At 30.2% G+C, this 20,700-nt stretch overlaps 3 protein-coding genes across 4 annotated transcripts; 2 read left to right on the plus strand and 1 right to left on the minus strand.

Moving 5' to 3' along the window:
• Positions 1-100: 100 nt before the first annotated feature.
• LOC107937748 (uncharacterized) lies at positions 101-593 on the minus strand. The gene has a single exon (XM_016870708.2). The coding sequence runs from the start codon at positions 591-593 to the stop codon at positions 297-299; it is 297 nt and encodes a 98-aa protein (XP_016726197.1). The 3' UTR covers positions 101-296.
• Positions 594-5,394: 4,801 nt separating this feature from the next.
• Positions 5,395-9,444, plus strand: LOC107937746 (putative PAP-specific phosphatase, mitochondrial). Of its 2 annotated transcripts, none has more exons than XM_016870706.2 (9): positions 5,395-5,609; positions 5,709-5,805; positions 6,381-6,480; positions 6,835-7,040; positions 7,172-7,231; positions 7,684-8,066; positions 8,249-8,327; positions 8,407-8,457; positions 8,804-9,444. In XM_016870706.2, exons 1-9 carry the CDS (start codon positions 5,503-5,505, stop codon positions 8,957-8,959), a joined length of 1,239 nt encoding a protein of 412 aa, XP_016726195.1. In that variant the 5' UTR covers positions 5,395-5,502; the 3' UTR covers positions 8,960-9,444. The 2 variants fall into 2 exon arrangements, 1 of the variants encoding a protein (XP_016726195.1); XR_001694759.2 differs by having other exon boundaries at positions 5,405-5,609; positions 7,684-8,137; positions 8,804-8,823.
• A 9,211-nt stretch (positions 9,445-18,655) lies between these two features.
• LOC121222294 (transcription factor MYB102) lies at positions 18,656-20,508 on the plus strand. The gene is made up of 3 exons (XM_041102704.1): positions 18,656-18,888; positions 19,003-19,132; positions 19,597-20,508. Exons 1-3 carry the CDS (start codon positions 18,756-18,758, stop codon positions 20,279-20,281), a joined length of 948 nt encoding a protein of 315 aa, XP_040958638.1. The 5' UTR covers positions 18,656-18,755; the 3' UTR covers positions 20,282-20,508.
• The last annotated feature ends 192 nt before the right edge of the window (positions 20,509-20,700 follow it).

The raw sequence follows: 20,700 nt of genomic DNA on the forward strand, positions 1-20,700 counted from the left end.
CAAAATTTTTAAATAATTAAATGATGTAAAACAAAAACTTGTACCGAGAATAAAAAGTGTAAACAAAAGATAAAATCCACTTAAAGTAGATATAAAAACATGATCTAAAGCATTACCTGTTATTATTAGAGGAAATATAGACATAAAAAAACCTCATGCAAAATCCTCAAACAATTGCATATCTATTATCTATATAATTCATATATAAGATTAAAAAAAAGAAGATATGTATGTACATCCAAGTAATTTATACAATTCCCTTGTACTTTTAACAGAAAATAAGGGAGGGGGGGGGTTCATGAGTTAGGACCCCAACAACTCAAGAACATAACGGTCCTCAATGACTCCTCCGCTTGCTTCAACCTCTCATTCGTGGCGGCCGCCGCCTTCACAGTCCCGGAATCCACCGTGTTAGAGAAACGCCTCGCTTGCTTAGAAGAAGAAGAAGAAGAAGAAGAAGAAGAAGAAGAAGAAGAAGAAGAATCTTTGAGTGACCTTAGATTAGTTTCCAACTTGGATGCATGGTCTTTCACCAACTGCACCGCCCTCATTCCTGACTGGGAAAACACCCTACTCGCGTACCTCAAGCTCATAAATACAATCAAACAATAATTTTTTTTCTTTTAATGAAGGATTTTGATAATGGTGGAACTTTGGGGTGTATATATAGACGAGAGGTTGAAGGGGACCATGTTTTTGAGAAAACAAGTGGCTATGGGGTGTGTGACTTTTCTTAATCAGCGGTTACAGGGAAGAAAACAAGGGGCAATGGTGACGACGTGTACGAATTTTATTACAAGACATGAAGATTCGAGATAAGGTGATAATAACAAGACAAAGATAGACAATACCTCATATGGGCCCATGCTATTTGCCCATGTTTGATTTGGATGTTTTATCATGCAGGGTTTTTGTTTGGTTTCGGATAATTTAAGATTCTGAATTCCTGTGTGGGGTTTAGATATTTTTGGTGGTGATGTGATTAATTATGATGAAAACGATGTTGACCACCGAATTAATTTAACGATAAAAAAATAAACAGCTTCATCAAATGTTTTAAATTATAGCTTTAATTTTAGTTGGATGTGGATTTGCAGTGTTTCTTTGGTCTAATTGTGTCGTAAAGTTGGGCCTTACGATGTATTTCTTTTCAAAAGTCATTGCATTTTATGAGACAGAATATAGAGATGTCAGTCATTGAGGAAGGCAATTGGGTTTATCTGAATATTGATGGCATTATGAAGTTAGATTCCGGATTGACTACTGTTGGAGGGATATTGAAAGACGGTCATGGGGTTAGATCCTTAGGTTTAACAGGAGTTTGGGTCGTTATTTGGTTTTTAATGCGGATTTATAGGTATTCTTGATAGCTTAAAGATTTTAAAAAGTCGGAAGTATGATGGAGTGTTGATCATAACAAATAGTTGGGAAGCTCTTCAGGCTATTCAAGATTTCTTCTCAAAGACATCTTCCTCAATGTTTATCCGATGCATTCAACAGAACTTGTTGGACATCAGTCAATGAAAGCTCGAATATATTCCTCGCGAAATGAACTTAAAAGCAACTTGTATTGCTAAGATGACTTTTGACAGGAATGAGGGTCTTCATTTAGTTGAAGATATTCCTTTAGATTGGATTAGGCTTTTGTAATCATTTTGTTTGTTTTTCACCAAAAAAAATAATCTAATTGTGTAGATCATAAAGTTGAATTTGAACATTATAATACTTGTTATTGTGTCTTAGCTATGCACTCCATAAGCAATATGTGTAAATCCTTCGTGAGAAATCCCGACTCTGATAGTTGTGTAGAACAAACGGCAAATAACAAAGGAAAACAAAAACAAAAACAAAAAAAAACCCGCAAGGGAAGTTAAACTGAACTGATCAATCATATTTTGAAACCAACTTAATGTTTCATATAAGCTTACATCCCATGACAAACCACCATCCTGAAAATTAGGGATATACTCAAAGACTCGACAACCACTTAGCTAGAAAATAGGAACAACCGATTAAATTAAACATCGGCTAAAAACTTAATTAATAAACCAGCAGAAAACAATCAACTAGACCAACAGACCAAACATAAACAACGTAAACATTGTTGGTGTAAGAAGAAATCTTACTGTTCAACATTAGCGTAGTTTTAAATACCTACAAACATTTGCAATGTTTTTTATGCAAGCATTATTCCAAATATTTGCGAACTTACACAATTTTTGTTAAAAGAAATACAAGTAAATTTTATCATTGTTTTTCATTTTAGGCAAGATCACTTTATAACTTTTCTTTCAACTAGGAAGGAATGGGCAATTATTATAGACATAAATATTGACAATAATGAGGGTCCACCAAAAACTCATATATATATATATTGGGATTCACCAACACATTGTTAAAAGAGGTGGACACAAATTTTAATTGCCACGCAAGGCATCGTACATTCTTGGATCATTAGGATAATAATTGCATCTTCTGACCTGGTGCTTCATTTGCAACAGCTACCACTAGTGAGGGCAACCTGCAGATACTCTCAAGGCACGGTCACTTTATAACTTACCTTTCGACTAAGAGAGGGGACTATTGTTATATCCATGCCCCGATGAGGACACGTGACAACATGAGAACTAACCGGAGAGACCTTTGAGCAAACCTCCGCCTTGTACCGTCCAAATGGTCACTTGGTGACTACCTATCCCCCCTTAAGGACGGAACTGTCCATCCTTGACCACTCGATTAAGTCCTTTGTTAAGCCATCCATTATCAACGGATGTACTCTTTTCATGAGAATATCACCTGTGAACCATCACCTTTCCTATAAATACCCCAAAGCATAACATAGAAAGGAGATCTCTCCTTTCCTTCTAGCAAAGCCTAAGAGGGCAAGCCATCATTCTCTCTCCTCGTTTCTCCTTTTCACTTTCCTACTTTTTCAGCTATCTGCCGGACATGGGTGAATAAACCTTCCTCGTCACCATCTCTTTCTCTTTCTCCAGCCTCGTTGATATTGTGAATCAACAATAATATTATTATTTTAATAACTCGATTAAAAAAATTTAATATTTAAAAATTAATTTAATATCGGAAAAACATCTTTTTACTTTCATTTTTCATCGTTAACCATGCCCCACTCATTACTATAAAATTAAACAATCCGAAATTCAAAGCAAAATTAAATCGTTTGTAGGGACTTTTTCTTCATCAATTGTCTGCATATGGAATTAATTATGGAGGGAAGAAAGACAATCCAAATCAGATCCACGAATAACATTATGAAATCCTTATTAAAGTAATGATTTAATAAAACAGAGATAAGTTTTTTTATCAATCAATATTTGATTTTTATAGAAATATTTCTAAAATAAAATATTCAATATATGAAATTGATTTCATATTTTTAATTTTTTTAAAAATAACAATTTAAACAAAACACAAGATATAGGCATCAACCACCGTCACGGTAGAGGAATTTAAATTTTTTTTAATAGGGTCGAAATGTAATTATAATTTTTTTATAAATTAATATATGTATTAATTTATAATTTTATCATTTTTTAAAAGATTAAATATTTTTTATTTTTAAGGAGTTAAAGTGTAATTTTACTATATATTAATTTATAATTTCTTTATTTATAAGGGGATTGAATTGGAAAATTTTCATTTTGATACACCAAAGTGTAGTTTTATTATTTATTAATTTATAGTTTCTCTGTTTATAAAAGAACTCAATGAAAAAAATAAAAATTGGAGGCCAAAACCCTTCTTGCCCCTTTAGATTTGCCTCTAGTCATGGGCAGAGGGAAAGGGGCAGGATGTGACCTTAACTCACTAAAATAGAAAATTTTCTATATAATCCTTTTAATTCTTAAAAAATCACAAGTTAGTATAGCAATAAAATTACATTTTGATCCTCTCACTATTTTTTATTCACATAAAACAATTTTCTAGCTTTGCCCTTAACCATCGTGAAATCAATTGGAAAGCATTATCCAATGGGGTAAAAGTATCATGGAAGCCCTTGTACTAAGAGTTAAATTGTATTTTGCCTCCTCTACTTAAAAAATGGACAAATTAGTTTTTGTACATTGGATCAAAGAGTGAACTAGTCATTTTGGTAAAATTTTCATCCATTTCTCTTGTTAAAAATTACTCATTATATGTTAGAATGAGGTATATGTGGCACACCACATGAATTATCTGATTATTCTATCAACAATGTCAGTTTTTAACAGTAAAAATGAATAAAAATTTTAACAAAAATGATCAGTTTACTCATTGATATAACGTACAATAACTAATTTGTCCATTTTTTAGTAAAAGCAGACTAAATGCTATTTGCTCTTAATACAATTACCTTCATGGTACTTTTACCATCGCCCAATTTAGGGGTGAGCGAAATTCAATCCGACTCGAAAAAATTTTAAAAAAAACTCAAATTTCGAATTATTCGAATAGAATTCATCAAGTTAATCGAACCAACTCGAATTTTTATTTCGATTTTCAAGTTGAATTTTTAAATTCGAATAACTTGAATAAACCAAATACCAACCTCTTTTATTTCCCTTCTCCTGCCCCTCAAACCCTTTTACTTTCTCCAAAAAAAAATTTACTTCCTCCCAAACCTTAAAAAAAAATTCTTTTTATTTTTTCCCTAAAACTTTTACTTTCCCTCAAACATTTCACTCCCCCCAAAAAAAACATTTTTTTCCTTAAATTTATATTATTGAATTAAATTTCACATTTTGTACTATTTATATTATTGAATTGTTTAATCATGCTCAACTTTATCAATTTATGTTAAAATTGAATTATTGATGATGTCGTAAAATATTCGTGTTAAAATTTTCTATTGATATCAATTTCACATTTTATCTTTAAAATAAATTTTATTAAAAAATCACATTTTTTATATTTAATATATTTTTTAATTTCAAAATACATTGTGACAAGAATCAGAATATAATTGAAACAATTAAGTAAGCAAAGAAACTAACTCGTATATAAAATATTAATAAATAAATTATGAGGGTATGAAAATTAATAAAAAAATTGATAACATGGGTAAATTTGATTACTGTAAATGATAGTGGCTACAAGTACCCAAACTCATTTTTTTAATTTAACTAGAACAAATATATTCAATTCTATTCGAATTACATCTCACTCAATTCGAAAATATTTCAAATTAATTTAAGAAGATAAAATAATATTTATCAACTCGATTAACTCAAAAAAAATTCATTTAATTCGATCGAATGCTAACTAGGAGTAATACAACCCATTAGGGACTCCAAAATAAATAAATTAGGAGAAACCCAAAACGGAAGAAAATCTAATAGCCCAGTCCAATATCACAAGGGACCGTTTCAAGCCCTCCCCCGCGCCCCCCCCCCTACACGCTTGGCATTCCTTTTTGCTACACCACAGCAACAGCAAACCAATTTTTCCTTTCCACTCAATACTCACCAACAAATCACTATTCTCCGCCTTTCAACAACTCCCATGATTCCCGCCATGGATCTTCATCTCCTCCGGTCTCCTCCCGGAGTCCGATTCTTCCGCCGCCACCCTTCCCCTGCACCTCTCCGAAGACGTTTCTTCACAGTTAGGTCTCTCACTTCTATCCACACTATGAAGCTTTCTAAAAGTTTTACTTCTTTAATTTACTATTAGTTATTTATTTTTCTGCATTTCGCAAAATATTTCAGCTCGATTCTTCCTTTCGCGAAAGAGAAAGCTAAGTACCACATTGAACTTGAAGCTGCGGTGGAGCTCGTGGAGAGAGCTTGTAGCCTTTGCATTGACGTAAGTTAAAATTTTGAAGAAGGTTAATCGTAGCAGATATCTTAAAATTATGATCAGATTTTAATTGATATCTTAAAGTGTTAGTATTATATCCATCATTTGAATACATTGGAGGAGCTATTAGTTTGAGAGCTAAATGACAGTTCAAATTTACGTCGGCCTAGTCAACGTTAAATGCAGCTCAGATTTTACAATGAACAATTTGACGTGTTAAAAAGAAAATAGTATTCTTAATTTTATTTATATTATCTATCTTTTTTAACACTGTTAATTTAAGTTGCCTTTGTGATCTTGTTTTTAATTTTGTTTACGTGTTTTAAATATATTTTACTTCAGATTCAAACTGACATTTTATGGCTAAATTGATGACTAGATCTAGATTGATACAGTAACGGTAGTTTGAGTATATAATTAGAATTGGAATATGGAATCTGCGTGATATAATTAGCCTTTTTGAAAATCTCGACTCTTGTTCTTTAGCCATTGTTTGATTAAATTGCTCTGTTCTAATGCATTTTTCTCACTTTTGTAATTTTATTTATTAAAATTGAGTTTTTTACTTTTTGTGATTGTAGGTACAAAGGTCTCTGTTATCTGATGGACGGATACTGGAAAAGAATGACCAAACTCCAGTTACAGTGGCAGATTTTGGAGTCCAAGCTCTTGTTAGTTTAGGTGTTTCCTTAGTGCCGTTTTGATTTTGTTTGCTTAATTGAACATATTGCATGTTACTTAGAAAAGAATTAAGAAAATGGAGTTTGAAATATGTTCAATTAAGCAAACAAAATCAAAACAATTTTATTCTTGTTTTTACAGTTTTTACAGTTTTTACAAAATCAAAACAATTATGATGTTCAATTGTGACATTCTCCTTTAGAGTAGTTTTTACAGTTTTATTCTTATTTTCATGTGAGAATATATGATTTATGATGACAATTGAAGAATCAGGGTTCTTGTTGTTTGATTAACAAGTAAGAAAGTTTAACTAATGAGATAATTGAAAATTTGCTTCTGTTGATTCTATGATAGAGTTGGGTAAATTGTTCCCTTCGATTCCATTGGTGGCGGAAGAGGACTCTGGTTTTTTACAGTCCCAAAATCTCGTGGATCTTGTAGTAAGTGCAGTATCTGATAAAACAAGCTTTCATGAGGAATCATTCTCACATGCTGATGTGCTGGAAGCAATCGATCGAGGGGAAAGGACTGAATTCGGAACAAAACCAGCCACGTATTGGGTAAAGCCCATACAATCTACTTAAGCTTGTCCATAAACTGCAGTTTTGACTATTGTTGATTATAAATAAAAGAGTTTCCAGGTACTCAATATGTACTTTTTGACATTTTTACGTCCACAAATCTGATGCAGATATTGGATCCAATTGATGGCACACGAGGGTTTGTAAACGGAAGCAAAGCCTTATATGTGGTATGTATGCCTTCGTTCAATTAATTCTTTTCATTTGAAACATTTTCTTCATGCCATGAAACATAATTTAAACTTAATCAAAAACTGTTGTATTGTTATTGACTTATTGGCCTGCATTATTTAACAAAATTTACTGATATTGTACAGGATTCAAGATGATAAACAATATTCTATTCAGCATGAATGATGCATTACATTCAAATGAAACATATGATAATATGCATGCTTGAAAATTCTAAAAGATATAGTTATTGTCATATTTTACATTTTTGGTTTAGTTTCTTTTTTTATATTAATAAAACTGACATTTACAAGTTTTAGGATTGTGGTTGGTGTAAACTTTGTTCTTTCTGTTGTTAAGTGAAGTTTTTATTTTAGTGATCTTTTGTTATTAGTTAAGCATAATCTTCCTTTGTCACCTTCATGGCTGAGGGCATATTCTGAATTTTCAGGTAGGTTTGTCTCTTGTAGTTGAAGGAGAGATCATGTTAGGTGTCATGGGCTGCCCTAACTGGGTTGTAGATACTTCCCACAGGTCCATTACGGGTTATAAAAACAGTTCACCTGGGTTGGGGATCATTATGGTTGCTCATGTTGACTGTGGAACTTGGACAAAGAGGTTAAGGCACATGCTTGATAGCTCGTTCAAACCTTCATCCGATTGGACCAGATGCTTTGTTGATGGTTGTTCTTTGGTACACAAAGCCAACTTCTGCATTCCAGATAGTCAAGCATGGGAGTCACTGCCACTGTCAGTTTTCTACGACGCAACAACCAATGACAATGATGATATCAGGGATAAGGAAATTCGTCTTTTACCCTTTTGTTGTGGAAGGTTTGTTGGCTTTCTATCACAATGTTTTTCTACTAGTGTGATTCTCGATGGAGCTTTCACCGAATTGCATGGTATCTAAAGCACAACTCTTTTTTCTGTTATATTAGTTCTTTTCTTGTGTGAGAGTTTTACAGTAATGTATCAATGACATGTTCATGACATACTTCTCTGTTTGTTTGCAGTTTATGCAAGTACTTAATGGTGGCTTCTGGTGGGGCATCTGTTTTCATTCTTGAAGTTAAACCTGAAAGAGTGACCAAGGTATAATCATTGTTAATAGTTTACTGAACACAAAAACTCTGTAGCAATATAATAACTTATATTCTCCTTTACAATTTAGGCTTGGGATCATGCTGCTGGTATGATATGTGTTCATGAAGCTGGAGGAAAGGTACATGTTACACCTCATTAGTAATAGAATATTGTCACAGATGGGATTTGTCTGGTAGTGGTCATTGTGGAAGACATTTTCCGTAGCTTCCTCATTGCTTGTTCCACGCCAAGCCAATAACACTAAGACGAAAAAACAAAAACTGATATCCGTAGGACATAGTAAATCTTACGTATAAAAGACATTGAGCTTGATATCCTTGTTTTGTTTACAGACCACTTATTTATTTGTCCTGTCATACAGGCCGCATCACTGTTCCAAAATTTTACTTCTAAATTCGATCAGATTGTTATATCATTAATTCATTTGCTAACGATAGTACAATAAATTGACATCGTTAATTCAGGTGACGGATTGGGAAGGAAGTGAACTTGATCTTGCAGCAGATCAAGTTAAACGGAGAATCATATACCCTGCTGGTGGAGTTCTTGTGACTAATGGCAAAATCCATCAGCAGATAGTGGAGATGATATCTTCCAGTTCAACAGTTGTGCGACATTGAGTTAAAATACGGTATGATTATTCATATTCTATTTTTCAATTCTTTGAATACCGTTCATGTTTCATTCAATCCTGTGGCATCCTGCAATGTGTAAAATGAGCACTTAGTTTATTCATAGGAATAAATTGAAAATTTTTCAATTATTCCATTAACTACCATATAGTCAGAAGAAGGAACTTCTTCTAGGCATGTGTATTGTGTAATATGTAATTATTGGTAATGTAAAGTCATCTTTTATTGTAATGCTTTTAGTCTTTTAAGGAGTATTAATTGATATACTGGTGATGGAGCTTTTTAACTTCAAAAGTGAGGTTTAGGGCACATAACAGCTTTAATCTCGCTTGTGGAGTTAAAAGAAAACTCCATTTTCAAATGTCTTTTAATGGGTGAAAAAGAGATGTGAAATTGTGTCTAAAACACCTTTTGAGCGTCTCCACAGAATATTTGGCTTGTCAAATTTTATGAAGTAGCATTGATTTATGTTATTTTTTTTTTCTTTAAAGTATTTGGACATGAGTATGAATGTGCGATGGTATGATTATTGATTTAATTTTGAGTTTCATCCTTTTATAGAAGTTAAGTCTTTTATTTTAATTTTTTAAAATTTGATTTTCGTATTTTACGATAATTAGAAAATTAGTTTAATTGTTAGTAAATGCATGAACTTAATTACTGATTTTTGTTAATTTGTTATATAGAAATTGCTAAAATGTTGGGTTTTTTTTTGTTTTTTGTTTTGCTATTTCCTTGCGTTGAAATTACTAAATTGTTTATTTTCAACGATTTAACAGCAAAGTTTTTTCAGTTTTCATGAAGTACGATGATTAAATTATAATAAATTAATTAAAGTAGAAAGATAATTTTTTATGTTTTCATAAAATAAAAGGATTGATTTCATAATTAGAGGTACAATTATTCAAATATATGAAAAAGGAATGTATTGTATCAAATGCTTATCCTTATTGGAAATTAAATGTAATATGGATAACATGGGTTTTGATTGGAACGGTATTTGCTTCAATTTTGTACTGAAACTCACTATGTGCCTATGATGGAATTGACATTAATTTACTAAATGTTTACCGTCATATTATATATACTAGATAATGTTAATAGTAACAAATATATTTATTAAACATTTATATAGAATTCAAATAATGTTTTAATTGAAATGGAGTTAAAAAGTTTAATATCATCATTACTTAAAATTTATTGATCTATAAAAATATATATAAAAAAAATTTTTAGAATAATATAAATTATTTTGTAAAAGGAAAAGAATTTTTGGTAATTTCTCAATTGAGATAAGACTTGGTTAAAGGGTGACATCAACTCAGTAATGTGTTTTATTATTGTAAATATATATGCCATTGAAGTCTAATATTTTTAAGGTTCGTAGTTGCTTCTCAAAATAATGTCATCTCTAGGGTTCAAACATAAGTTCTTTACTCGGAAGTATAATGTGTCTTATCAATACACCGAACAATTATTGGTCCATATTAGGGGCAAAGCTAGAAATGTTTTTTAGGGGGTCGAAATTAAATTATAATTTTTACGATAGTAAAAGTGCAATTTCACTATTTGAATAGCCTATATTTTTATAATTTTTAAAAGATTAAATCAAATTTTTATCATTTTTAGGGGGCCAAAGTGTAATTTTATCTTTACTTATTTAAAATTTTAAAATTTTTAAAGGATCTAAATAGAAAATTTTTCATTTTAAAGGAGGCCAAGGCCCTGCCAGGCCCCCTAACTACGGCCCTGATGTATATTGTGTATATTATTACTTAAAGGTTATCGAAAATCCATTCATTTTAAACAATAACCAACAATATTATAAAGTATTAATTTTGTCGAAAATACACACCATAAGATTCAAATCTAAATCATCATAGCCTTAAATATTTTAATTTTACCGTTTCAAAGAAAACCCTATTTATTTTTTTATAAATAAATTTATTACATAATAATTTTTACCTACAATATATTTTAATATTATATTTTTATGCCACTGTAACTAAGCTTCCCCTTAATTGGCCGCCGATAATCATGCCGTGGCGTAGGGTTAATGGATTGTTCATAAATGAAGTGACTGCAAATAGCAGCCTATGAATTCATTTAAGAACGCCCGAGTTCTCATTTCCCAACCACATGCACGAGACCCAAATAAATATACAAAAAAAAAAAGACTATCAAAGTGTATGTACAGCAAAAGATCTAAGCTAGTTATAAGTTCAAGTTACAAGAAGATTTTTATGTTGGAAGAGGGGGGGGTTTGCTTTAATTTTTAAAAGTCAACCTTATTTACTTCAATATATACATATATTTATGTATATGCTGTTTTCTAGACTTCACCCGTACTAAAAACATGAAAAAAAAAAATAAGACTTAGGCTTATCTATGCATGTGTCAAAATTGTATTTGATCATAGTCATGAAAATTCTACCTCTATATATAGATGTAATGTTTCATAATTATATTTCTCATTGGATATTTCAAACGAATCCACTCTCACCACGTCTTCATCTCGTGAATCTAAAGAAGGTAGCACCTCATTTGAATAAGGATGAAAATATAAATTCGAATGTAATGTGAAACACACTTATGAGAAGGGTTTTATTTTGACTCGATAGGATTAGGTCTAGTTTAGGAATGTTTTTCAAAAATAGTTTTTGAAAGTAAAAAAAAAGAAAACACACACACATTTTTGGGGAGAAGTTAAATTTTCAGCTTTTGAACAAAAATACTTTTCGGCCAATTTTTGGTTTGGGAGTACTTTTTCTCTAAAAAAACAGTTTGTTGAAGAATATTTTTATCCCAAAAGTGCTTCTTAGAAGCAATACTAAACTCACACTTAATCTCAAATCTAATGCGATTTCAAATTAAATGGTTCAAGTGGTTAAATCAATTGTAGGATTGGTTTATTTGGTTATGTTTGTCAATTATCAATTATTGAATTTCAACTTAATGTTTAATATTTTAAATATATATTTTAAATAAGTTGGTTAACTGACCAATGTTAGGTTAATTTAGTAGCATATAAGTTGATGGGTTTGATTATTGTGTATTTAACATTAGATCAAGTTAATTAAATTGGAAGAAAAAAACCGATTAAACCAGTCGAATTCACTGTTTGCTCACCCTCCAAAAAAACGTTACAACATTATCAGATGATATATTAGCTTTAACTTTAAAATGTTGCAATTGAATTCTTGAAGTGTTATTTTCTATCAATTAGGTTTTTGTGTCAACCTAGCTATCAATTTTGACGTTAAATGTGAGCTCGAATATGACGTGAAACATATTTAAAATACGTTGATTAAATATCAAACATATATAATTATTGATGAACAACTTAAATTTAATGCATTAAAAACATCATATCTAAAATATTCATACAATAATTAAAATTTAATTTATCAATTTGAACTTACATTTAACACCAAACTAATACGAGGCTTACTTGGGACTTGGGTCGCTATTTTTCATTTTCAAATACACCATTGATTCTTTTGGAAAATTCTCGACCTCTTGCAAAAGCATTGTTTGTTGTTCAAACAGAGACATGGTTAAATTAATTATAAATAGCAACAATTAAAATTTCATGCATGGCACATGCATATGTATATACATTTATATCATATCCCCAAATGCAATGCATTTGGTCTGATTGTTCATGATAATTTTATGCTCAATTATTTCATATTAATTTCAGGTCCTAGGTTTTTATTTAGATAAAATAAATTTTATTTTGAAAAAAAAAATCACGAACATCAAATACGAATTGTAAAACGGACATAAAAATACCTTAAAAATAAGCTTTGTTTTATAATTTTTAGACATTATTTAATAAACTTTCAATTGTTTTTAGTAAGTATTTTAAAAAGTAATAATTTTCAAGTAAATAAAAAACAACCAATGACTCTTACATGGTATTTTAAAAAAAAAAGCAATTACTTTCACTATTTAAAATATAAATTCAATTTAGCTCGAGTAATTATAATTTCTTTTAACTTATAAGCCAAAACAATCCAAAACACAACGGTTCAAAATAAGTTTCGAGTTTTTTTGCTGCATTGAATCACGTAATCTATAAATAGCATTATAAAGATATGGGTTCGAGGCAAATGTTTATGTTTTGTCACAATTAAGAACCGCGTATTGGCTTATCTGTTCATTATTCCAGATGTGGTTTGAGTTTAAGTCGTATTAGTCATGTTGTTGTTAGGGTTTTATCCTCTTCTTCTCTTATAATTCACCAAAAATACAGCTCATAATTAAAAAAAATCTTTAATTAATAAATAGTAGAATAAATTGAGGTAATCTGAATCTATACCACAGTCAAACATGAAAAAGGAACACGTATGCAACTTCTTTTGGAAAACCCATGCAGAAGCAAACCCTAGATTTTGGACATGTAATTACCCTATTAAACATATAATAATATCATATTATGTAAGCATATAATTATAATACTATCTTTTAATTTCAATTCGTAAACCTCCATGAATCATAATATATTCTTAAATAATTCTTTTTCATTTTGTTTTCTTTGACATTAGTGTCCCCATGATAGCAAGCATGGGGACATCAACCAAATATTATAATTCTATTTTATTATGTTAATCAAGGCTTATTAATGTAAAATAATTTTCTTTTGGTCGTATGCATGAAACTTTGATTTGATCTGTATACATAATTGCTGATATATTTATATATTACATATATGAATAGTCATATTTATCTAATATAAAAATAAATTAATGTATTTATTTCTTTAAACATGCATGATTGAAACAAAAAATTAAAGTTTCGTATATACATTAGAAACACAATTAAAATTCCATGTACATAATTATACCAAATCAAAGTTCGAGTATAATTTTGAAATTTATCCCAAAAAAATAAATATTATAAGACTAAGTTAAGAAAGTCAAGCAAGCAAGGAGCAATATGCAATTAGAGACTAAATTAATAATTAATTACAACTAAATTATGACATATCCAGTGAGCGAAAAAATATAAAAATCTATTTTTTAAAATATATAATTCATGACATTAATTAAATTATGATATATTTAGGTGTCGGTATTATTGTCAGTGCAGGAGGAGCGTTGAAGAGTATTATCCTCGTATTTAAAAGTTGAGAAGAGATTATAAATAATTTTAGGTATTGTATAAAAAAAAGTATAATGTAAATTAGAAATTAATAATGATGAACCCCTAAAATATATTTTTGTTAAGTAAGATTTGCTTTTGTTATGACGTGTACAATCTAGATTTCATGACGTGGTGGACTTATGATGGGTTGATAACCTGCCGATTTCACGCGGTGTGGTCCCACTTTAGGAATCAAACTTCTCTGATTCTGACACGTATAAACTTGAATATTTATAGAAAAAAACAAAAGGGGTTCATACTTCATAGTAATAAGATACCATCATGCATGCAAATAAATATTATATTTTTAATTAGTTTTTTTTTGAAAAATCCATAATTTATTTATTTTAATTAAGGGTGAGAAAAAATTGAAAAATTAAAAATCGACTTAAATTATAGTGTTTTAACAGTTTTTGAAATATAAATTAAAAATTATAATTATCCAAATCAAATCTTATTTTTATTAAAAATAAATATTTTATATTTAAATACAGTGAAAATAACTTATAATTTTTATATAAAAAATATTTTACAAAAAACTAATATATATAAATAATAGTTGTTTATTATTTATTATTTTCTTGAATTTTTAAAGAAATATTATGACAAAATTGTGAAATTTTAACAAAAAAAAAGTCTAAAGATAATGAAAGAAAACCTATTTTACCAAAATAAGTCGAATAAACTCAAATCCTAAATTTATATGAAAAAATTCAAAAAAAATCCATCACTCAGACTATCCTTTGCAAGTGTTCATACATTGTTTTTTTTATATAAAAATAATATAAAAAATAATTAATTATGAAAATGGGTTAATAAATAAATTATTTACGAAAATCAGTTGTTTGTTATAATGTTCGTCAGCAATAAGGGGATAAACCCCCTTTTATATACTCAATGAAAAAAAATCTGAAAAAAGAAATTAAAGGGGGAGCCCGTGATCGATGCTTTTTTTTTTCAGATAGTGGATTTTTTTAAAAATTTTGACCGATACTGCTTGACACACCGACGATACCATTAATTTTTTTTTTATCGACATACCTGTAATTTCACAAGTATTTTCAAATATATATATTAATGTCACCTAACACAGTGACAGCTTCAAAGTTTAAAAAAGAAACATGTGGTTAGCTAATATTAAAAGGAAAGTGGTGCCGCCGATGTATCAAACATACCGACGATCATTACAATAAATAATCTATTTTCGTAAATAATTTACCATTTTTATAATTAATTAATTAATATATGTATATAGCGTCATACATCACTAAATTTATGGTCCACCTAAAACCAACTTATTTGTCTGGGAAAATTTGGAATGATTTTTAAAATTTATATTAAAATATACCATAGATAAATTAAAACTAATAATTCATTAGTTTCAGCAAATTTAATTTTTCAAAATTTGTGGTGACATTTAGTCATAATCTTCTCAATAATGTTGTTGAAAAGGAATTAGGATGAAATGTGGTGGACCCAGTTCAATGATTCCATTATGGGTTTTAACTCCTCATACATTATCACTTCTTCTTTTTTAAATTTTCATTAAGTACTCTTTTTTAATTAAAGAAATTCAATCATTATTTGTGTAAATTTATGGTCGAGCCACTTACAAATTGTAGAATTTTCTCTTGATATTGATTTCAAATTTAATCGCTGCAGGGCGAAGAGAGAGAGAGGGGCTGGCAGGGGCCTACGTATAACCCTCCCTAAAATGGAAAATTGTTGCTTTAGTCATTCTCAAATTTTATAAAATTTTAAGTTAATATGTAATAAAATTATAATTTGTCCACCTCAAAATTGTTAGAATTTTGATTTAGTCCTTTTGAAAGCCATATACATATAAACCAATATAATGATGAAATTATATTTTAGCTTTCATAAATATATATATATATATCGCTGTATAGTCCATAAAAAAATTGTGATTCATTTGACTTTAAAAATATTGAGGGTATCCATAAAAATAGTATATGAATGTGTCCAAAAGCACAATTTTTAAAAAGTTTTTTTTCAAAAGGACCCATATTTTGAAAAACCATTGGTTTTAAGAAGCAAGTCATTTTTTCAAACTAATAATTGTTTCTTCGAATTTTGGATGAAGTCAATGAAGTTGAGTTCTTGATGTTTTGCTGGATGCAACTATATATTATATAATCGTATGTGAGATGTGGCTGAGACAAAAAGGAAGTTGGGGCTTATTGATTAAGTTTCTTACAAAACCATGATGTGTTTAATTTTTCATTTTTTTGTAAAAACATTTGGACCATAAGATTGCAAGCTTAACGTGTTCTAGGGTTAATTCCAATTTCTTACAAGATTTGAGAAGTCTAATTTTGAAAGTTTCCATGACCATTGTTGCGATTAGATTAGTCGATCGGGGCAAGCCTTGATATATAAAGTTATTTTGGATTTAGATAATTCGGGTTTGAAATTTGGATTTTTCAAATCGGACCCTTTCGATTCCGGTTACTTTAGGGTTTAGGTCATTTCGTGAGGGAGTGAAGTAAGAAATTGTGCAAGGGGACCATAAAAATTTAAAAAGAATTGGGAGGGCAAAGCTAAAAATTTGTATTAAGATAGCTTGAATTGATTTTTTTTTTAATTCTTGAGAGGGGTCAAAATTGCAAATTTTCCATTCAATAAAAAAGGGTAGAAGGGATTAAATTGAATTATCAATACTTCGGAGTGACTAAGGTTGAAATTATACCATCAATGAAGGGGTTGTTTGCCCCTTGACTAAATCATTACATTTTAAGTTACTTAGTTAATGGGTTTTGAATTTAAGTTTCTTTGGACAAGGCGTAGCGAAAGGGGTAAGGAGGGGCCTTGCCTTCCGTAAATGGGTAAATTTCTTTTTAGCCCCTCCCTAAAATTAAAAGATACAATTTAGGCTTTTCTAGCATTTGATTAAACGGAATTTGAAAAATTAATAATTTAATTTAAATATTTTAATGCAAGAATTTTAACTTTCACCTTTCAAAATTTATAATTTTATCTCAACCTCCTTTAAACAAGATTTTTTACTTCATCCGATGCAATAAAAATTAATGTTCTTATTCGAACTCATCCCAACTATTCCATTTAAACCCATGAAATATGAAGAATGTTTAATGTTTTGGAAATTAAATAAACTAATTGGAGGAGAACTCCTTTTTTGGGTTTCTTTCCATTTATGCTATAATATAGATGTAAGATATCCATATTTCGACAAACATCGTATTATAAGGTTATAATAAAATATTTCTTAACTCGACCCAAAATAACTTTTTTTATACACATTTCTAAATATCTTTTTGAAGAAGGTCGGCCCTAATTTTTATTTTTCTTGTCTTCTTCCTCCCTACTCTAAACACCATGCAAAAACAGATAACTTGCTAACGGGGTGATGAACTAAATTTTGTACCAACGCACTGAAATCAATTATTTGTCATCCCACAAAGCATTTATTATTTAATAATAAGAATTTAATTAATGAACTGAACAAATATTTAAAAAGGAAAATTGATTGCGTTACCCTCATGTGGTGGGGAGATAATTGGTCCAGCAAGTCATCTTCAATGGGTAGAACAGTCTTTTTAACTTTATATATCAAGTCCTGTGAACCCCAATCTTTGTGAAAATGCGAACACTGAAAAGAAGGTAGACACGTGGCTATTTTAAGTTGGTGACAGCTAATATGGTTCCAGAAAGTAAGGAGTGAGACCCTCCCCACGCTAGGGAAAACGATAGGGCAAATATAAAAATTTTACTTTTTTAATCTTAAATTTCTTTTTTTTTTAATCTCAAACGATGGGTTAATCGATGAGTTATAAAGATTAAAAATATTTTTTAATTTTTAGTATTAGGATTAATTTCACAAATTTTATAAATAATGAGGGTCAAATTTTTTTTTTAGAATTAGAACTAAAATTGTAAAATTTTTAAATATTAAAGGTTAAATTTATTGATTTTTTATATTTAAGATCAATTTGATAAAATGTGTAAACATTAGAGGGCTAATTTTGTTACTAGACAAATAAAAAAGGTCCACATCAACTTAGAGAGACTAAAATATTTAATTTCGAAAAATTTAGTGACTAAACTAAAAAAAATCAACAGTTGGATAACAAAAATAGAAAGAAAGGCATAATTAGGTGGCAATTTTTATAGTTTACCTATAAAAACAATTTCCAGCATGGATATAACGTTTCCCATCATCATTTAAAGATAAAATTTAATGAAGGGGTTAATTTGTACGTTTCAAAATGTATAAGGGCTAATTTTCCCAGTTTTTAGTAGAGGGGCCGAAATGCAATCCACCTCTAAATACAGGGGCTTCCCTGGTACTTTTACCCCAAAGTATTTAATACATTCAAGGTGTAAATACTAAATTCCAAAAATGAATACAGTTAAGGGACCAAAACAAGAAATTAACCAAATTTTCCCCAAAGGAGGGACACGTTGCCATAGTGATAAACAGAGGACGGTACCCAATCTTGTTGACTTGGCTTAAACTTTAGCTTATTTATACAAGTACGTCCCCTTACGGACCCTACACATCTCTCTTTTGCTGCGTTTCATTAGCATATATACATACCACCACCACCACCCCCCTCAAAAAAAAAAAAAAAAGCTTCGTTGAGGAAACTCCACCATGGGAAGAACACCTTGCTGTGATAAAAATGGTCTGAAGAAAGGTCCATGGACACCTGAAGAAGATCAGAAACTTATCGATTATATTCAAACACATGGTTATGGTAATTGGAGAACATTGCCTAAGAATGCTGGTAAAGTACAGAATCTCTTCTTTACCTTTATTTCCATTGATGAATATGTTATATAATGGTATGTTATAATGGAGTTTTTTTTTATATTTTTTTTGTTGTTGTTGAATAAAATAGGGTTACAAAGGTGTGGAAAGAGTTGTCGTCTTCGTTGGACTAATTATTTAAGACCTGACATAAAACGAGGCAGGTTTTCATTTGAAGAAGAAGAAGCCATAATTCAACTACACAGTGTGTTGGGCAACAAGTGAGTTTAATTTCAGTTGTCTCAGTTTTCGTAAAATTATCATGGAGAATCCTATATTAGGAGTAGGATTATTTTCTCAAAATTGGTCTTTCTGTTAAAAACCGGGATACACTTGGTATAAAAGACCAATTTACTCTTTAATCTAACATGTAAGGACTAATTTGCTCATTTTTTAAGTAGATGAGGCAAAATGCAATCTAACTCTCAGTCGGGGGCAAATCCAAAATTTTTTTAAGGGGGCGGAATTGAACTATAATTTTTTGTGCGGTTAAAATGTAATTTTATCTTGTATTAATTTATGATTTCATCACCTGTGAAAGGATTAAACATAAATCTTTTTATTTTTTGAAAGCTAAAGTGCAATTTTACCATATAGTGACATTTATTAAGGGACTAAAAAACAATTTTCCCATTTACCTTGTTGTTTTCTATCATGTTTTTGATTATATATGTGTAATGTATAGGTGGTCTGCCATAGCTGCACGGTTGCCGGGAAGGACAGATAATGAAATAAAGAACTATTGGAACACACATATTAGGAAGAGGTTGCTTCGAATGGGGATTGATCCAGTGACACACAGTCCACGATTGGATCTTCTTGATTTGTCTTCAATCTTAGGTTGTTGTTCTTTTTATAACCAGTCTCAAATGAACATGTCGACGAGGTTGCTCGGCGGCGGCGGCGGTGTTCAACCCTTGGTGAACCCTGAGATTCTAAGGTTAGCCACGTCTATCATGTCATCACCTCAACGTGAAAACCAAAACCCAGATATTCTTTTCCATGAAAATCAATACCAGCAACCGCCATTAATGCAAAACACAAATGTAGCAGAACCGGTGATGAACAACAACCCTAATGTAATAATAGACCAGTTCCCATTTAATGGCTGTTTCACTGACTGGCAAAACAATGCCAATGCCGTACTCCCATATTTGACCGAAGATAATTACGTTCCGGTACCGTCAAACTGTTACGGCGGCGGAAACGGAGAACCGAGCTTCAGGACGCCGTCTTCATCGAGTCCAACGCCGTTGAATTCAAATAATTCAACGTACATCAACAGTAGCAGCACTGAAGATGAAAGCTATAGCAGTGATATATTGAAGTTTGAAATCCCAGATTTTTTGGATGTTAATGAATTCATGTAATTTGCAAAGAGAAATTAAAAAATTAAAAAAAATCAAAATACTCACAAATGAGGTTTTGATTTTTTGGATTCAGTGAAGGGGTTGTTGTTGTTGATACGTGTAAAACCTTCTGCTAATTATTAATTTTTTTTTGTTGTTGTGATTTTTCTCAAGCTTACTGTATTAGGAAGTAAGGTCCTACTTTTTTTAATTTAGTCCTTTTTATTATATTGAAAAGTTTCCCATTATTGATATGTCCCTACCATTATTTAATTATTATTTTCGATATCATTGCTTTCTATCTTACCATATTATTATTAGATTAGTCGTCTTATCATTTTTTTATTCAAATCATGTCAAATATAAAGACAAATGTCTTCCTCCTATATAAACATACACATAAATATAAATACTAAAAGGGATTGAGCATTATTGTTAAT

This window comes from Gossypium hirsutum, chromosome D10 (assembly GCF_007990345.1).
Source record: "Gossypium hirsutum isolate 1008001.06 chromosome D10, Gossypium_hirsutum_v2.1, whole genome shotgun sequence".
In the NCBI taxonomy this organism is placed as follows: Eukaryota; Viridiplantae; Streptophyta; class Magnoliopsida; order Malvales; family Malvaceae; genus Gossypium; species Gossypium hirsutum.

Excerpts from the sequence above, each read along its gene's own strand:
- LOC107937748 (XM_016870708.2), bottom strand. The coding sequence starts at position 593 with ATGAGCTTGAGGTACGCGAGTAGGGTGTTTTCCCAGTCAGGAATGAGG.
- LOC107937746 (XM_016870706.2), top strand. The coding sequence starts at position 5,503 with ATGATTCCCGCCATGGATCTTCATCTCCTCCGGTCTCCTCCCGGAGTC. Across the intron at positions 5,806-6,380 it reads CTTGTAGCCTTTGCATTGAC|GTACAAAGGTCTCTGTTATC; the intron begins GTAAGTTAAAAT and ends TTGTGATTGTAG. Across the intron at positions 8,458-8,803 it reads TTCATGAAGCTGGAGGAAAG|GTGACGGATTGGGAAGGAAG; the intron begins GTACATGTTACA and ends TCGTTAATTCAG.
- LOC121222294 (XM_041102704.1), top strand. The coding sequence starts at position 18,756 with ATGGGAAGAACACCTTGCTGTGATAAAAATGGTCTGAAGAAAGGTCCA. Across the intron at positions 18,889-19,002 it reads AACATTGCCTAAGAATGCTG|GGTTACAAAGGTGTGGAAAG; the intron begins GTAAAGTACAGA and ends TGAATAAAATAG. Across the intron at positions 19,133-19,596 it reads CACAGTGTGTTGGGCAACAA|GTGGTCTGCCATAGCTGCAC; the intron begins GTGAGTTTAATT and ends TGTAATGTATAG.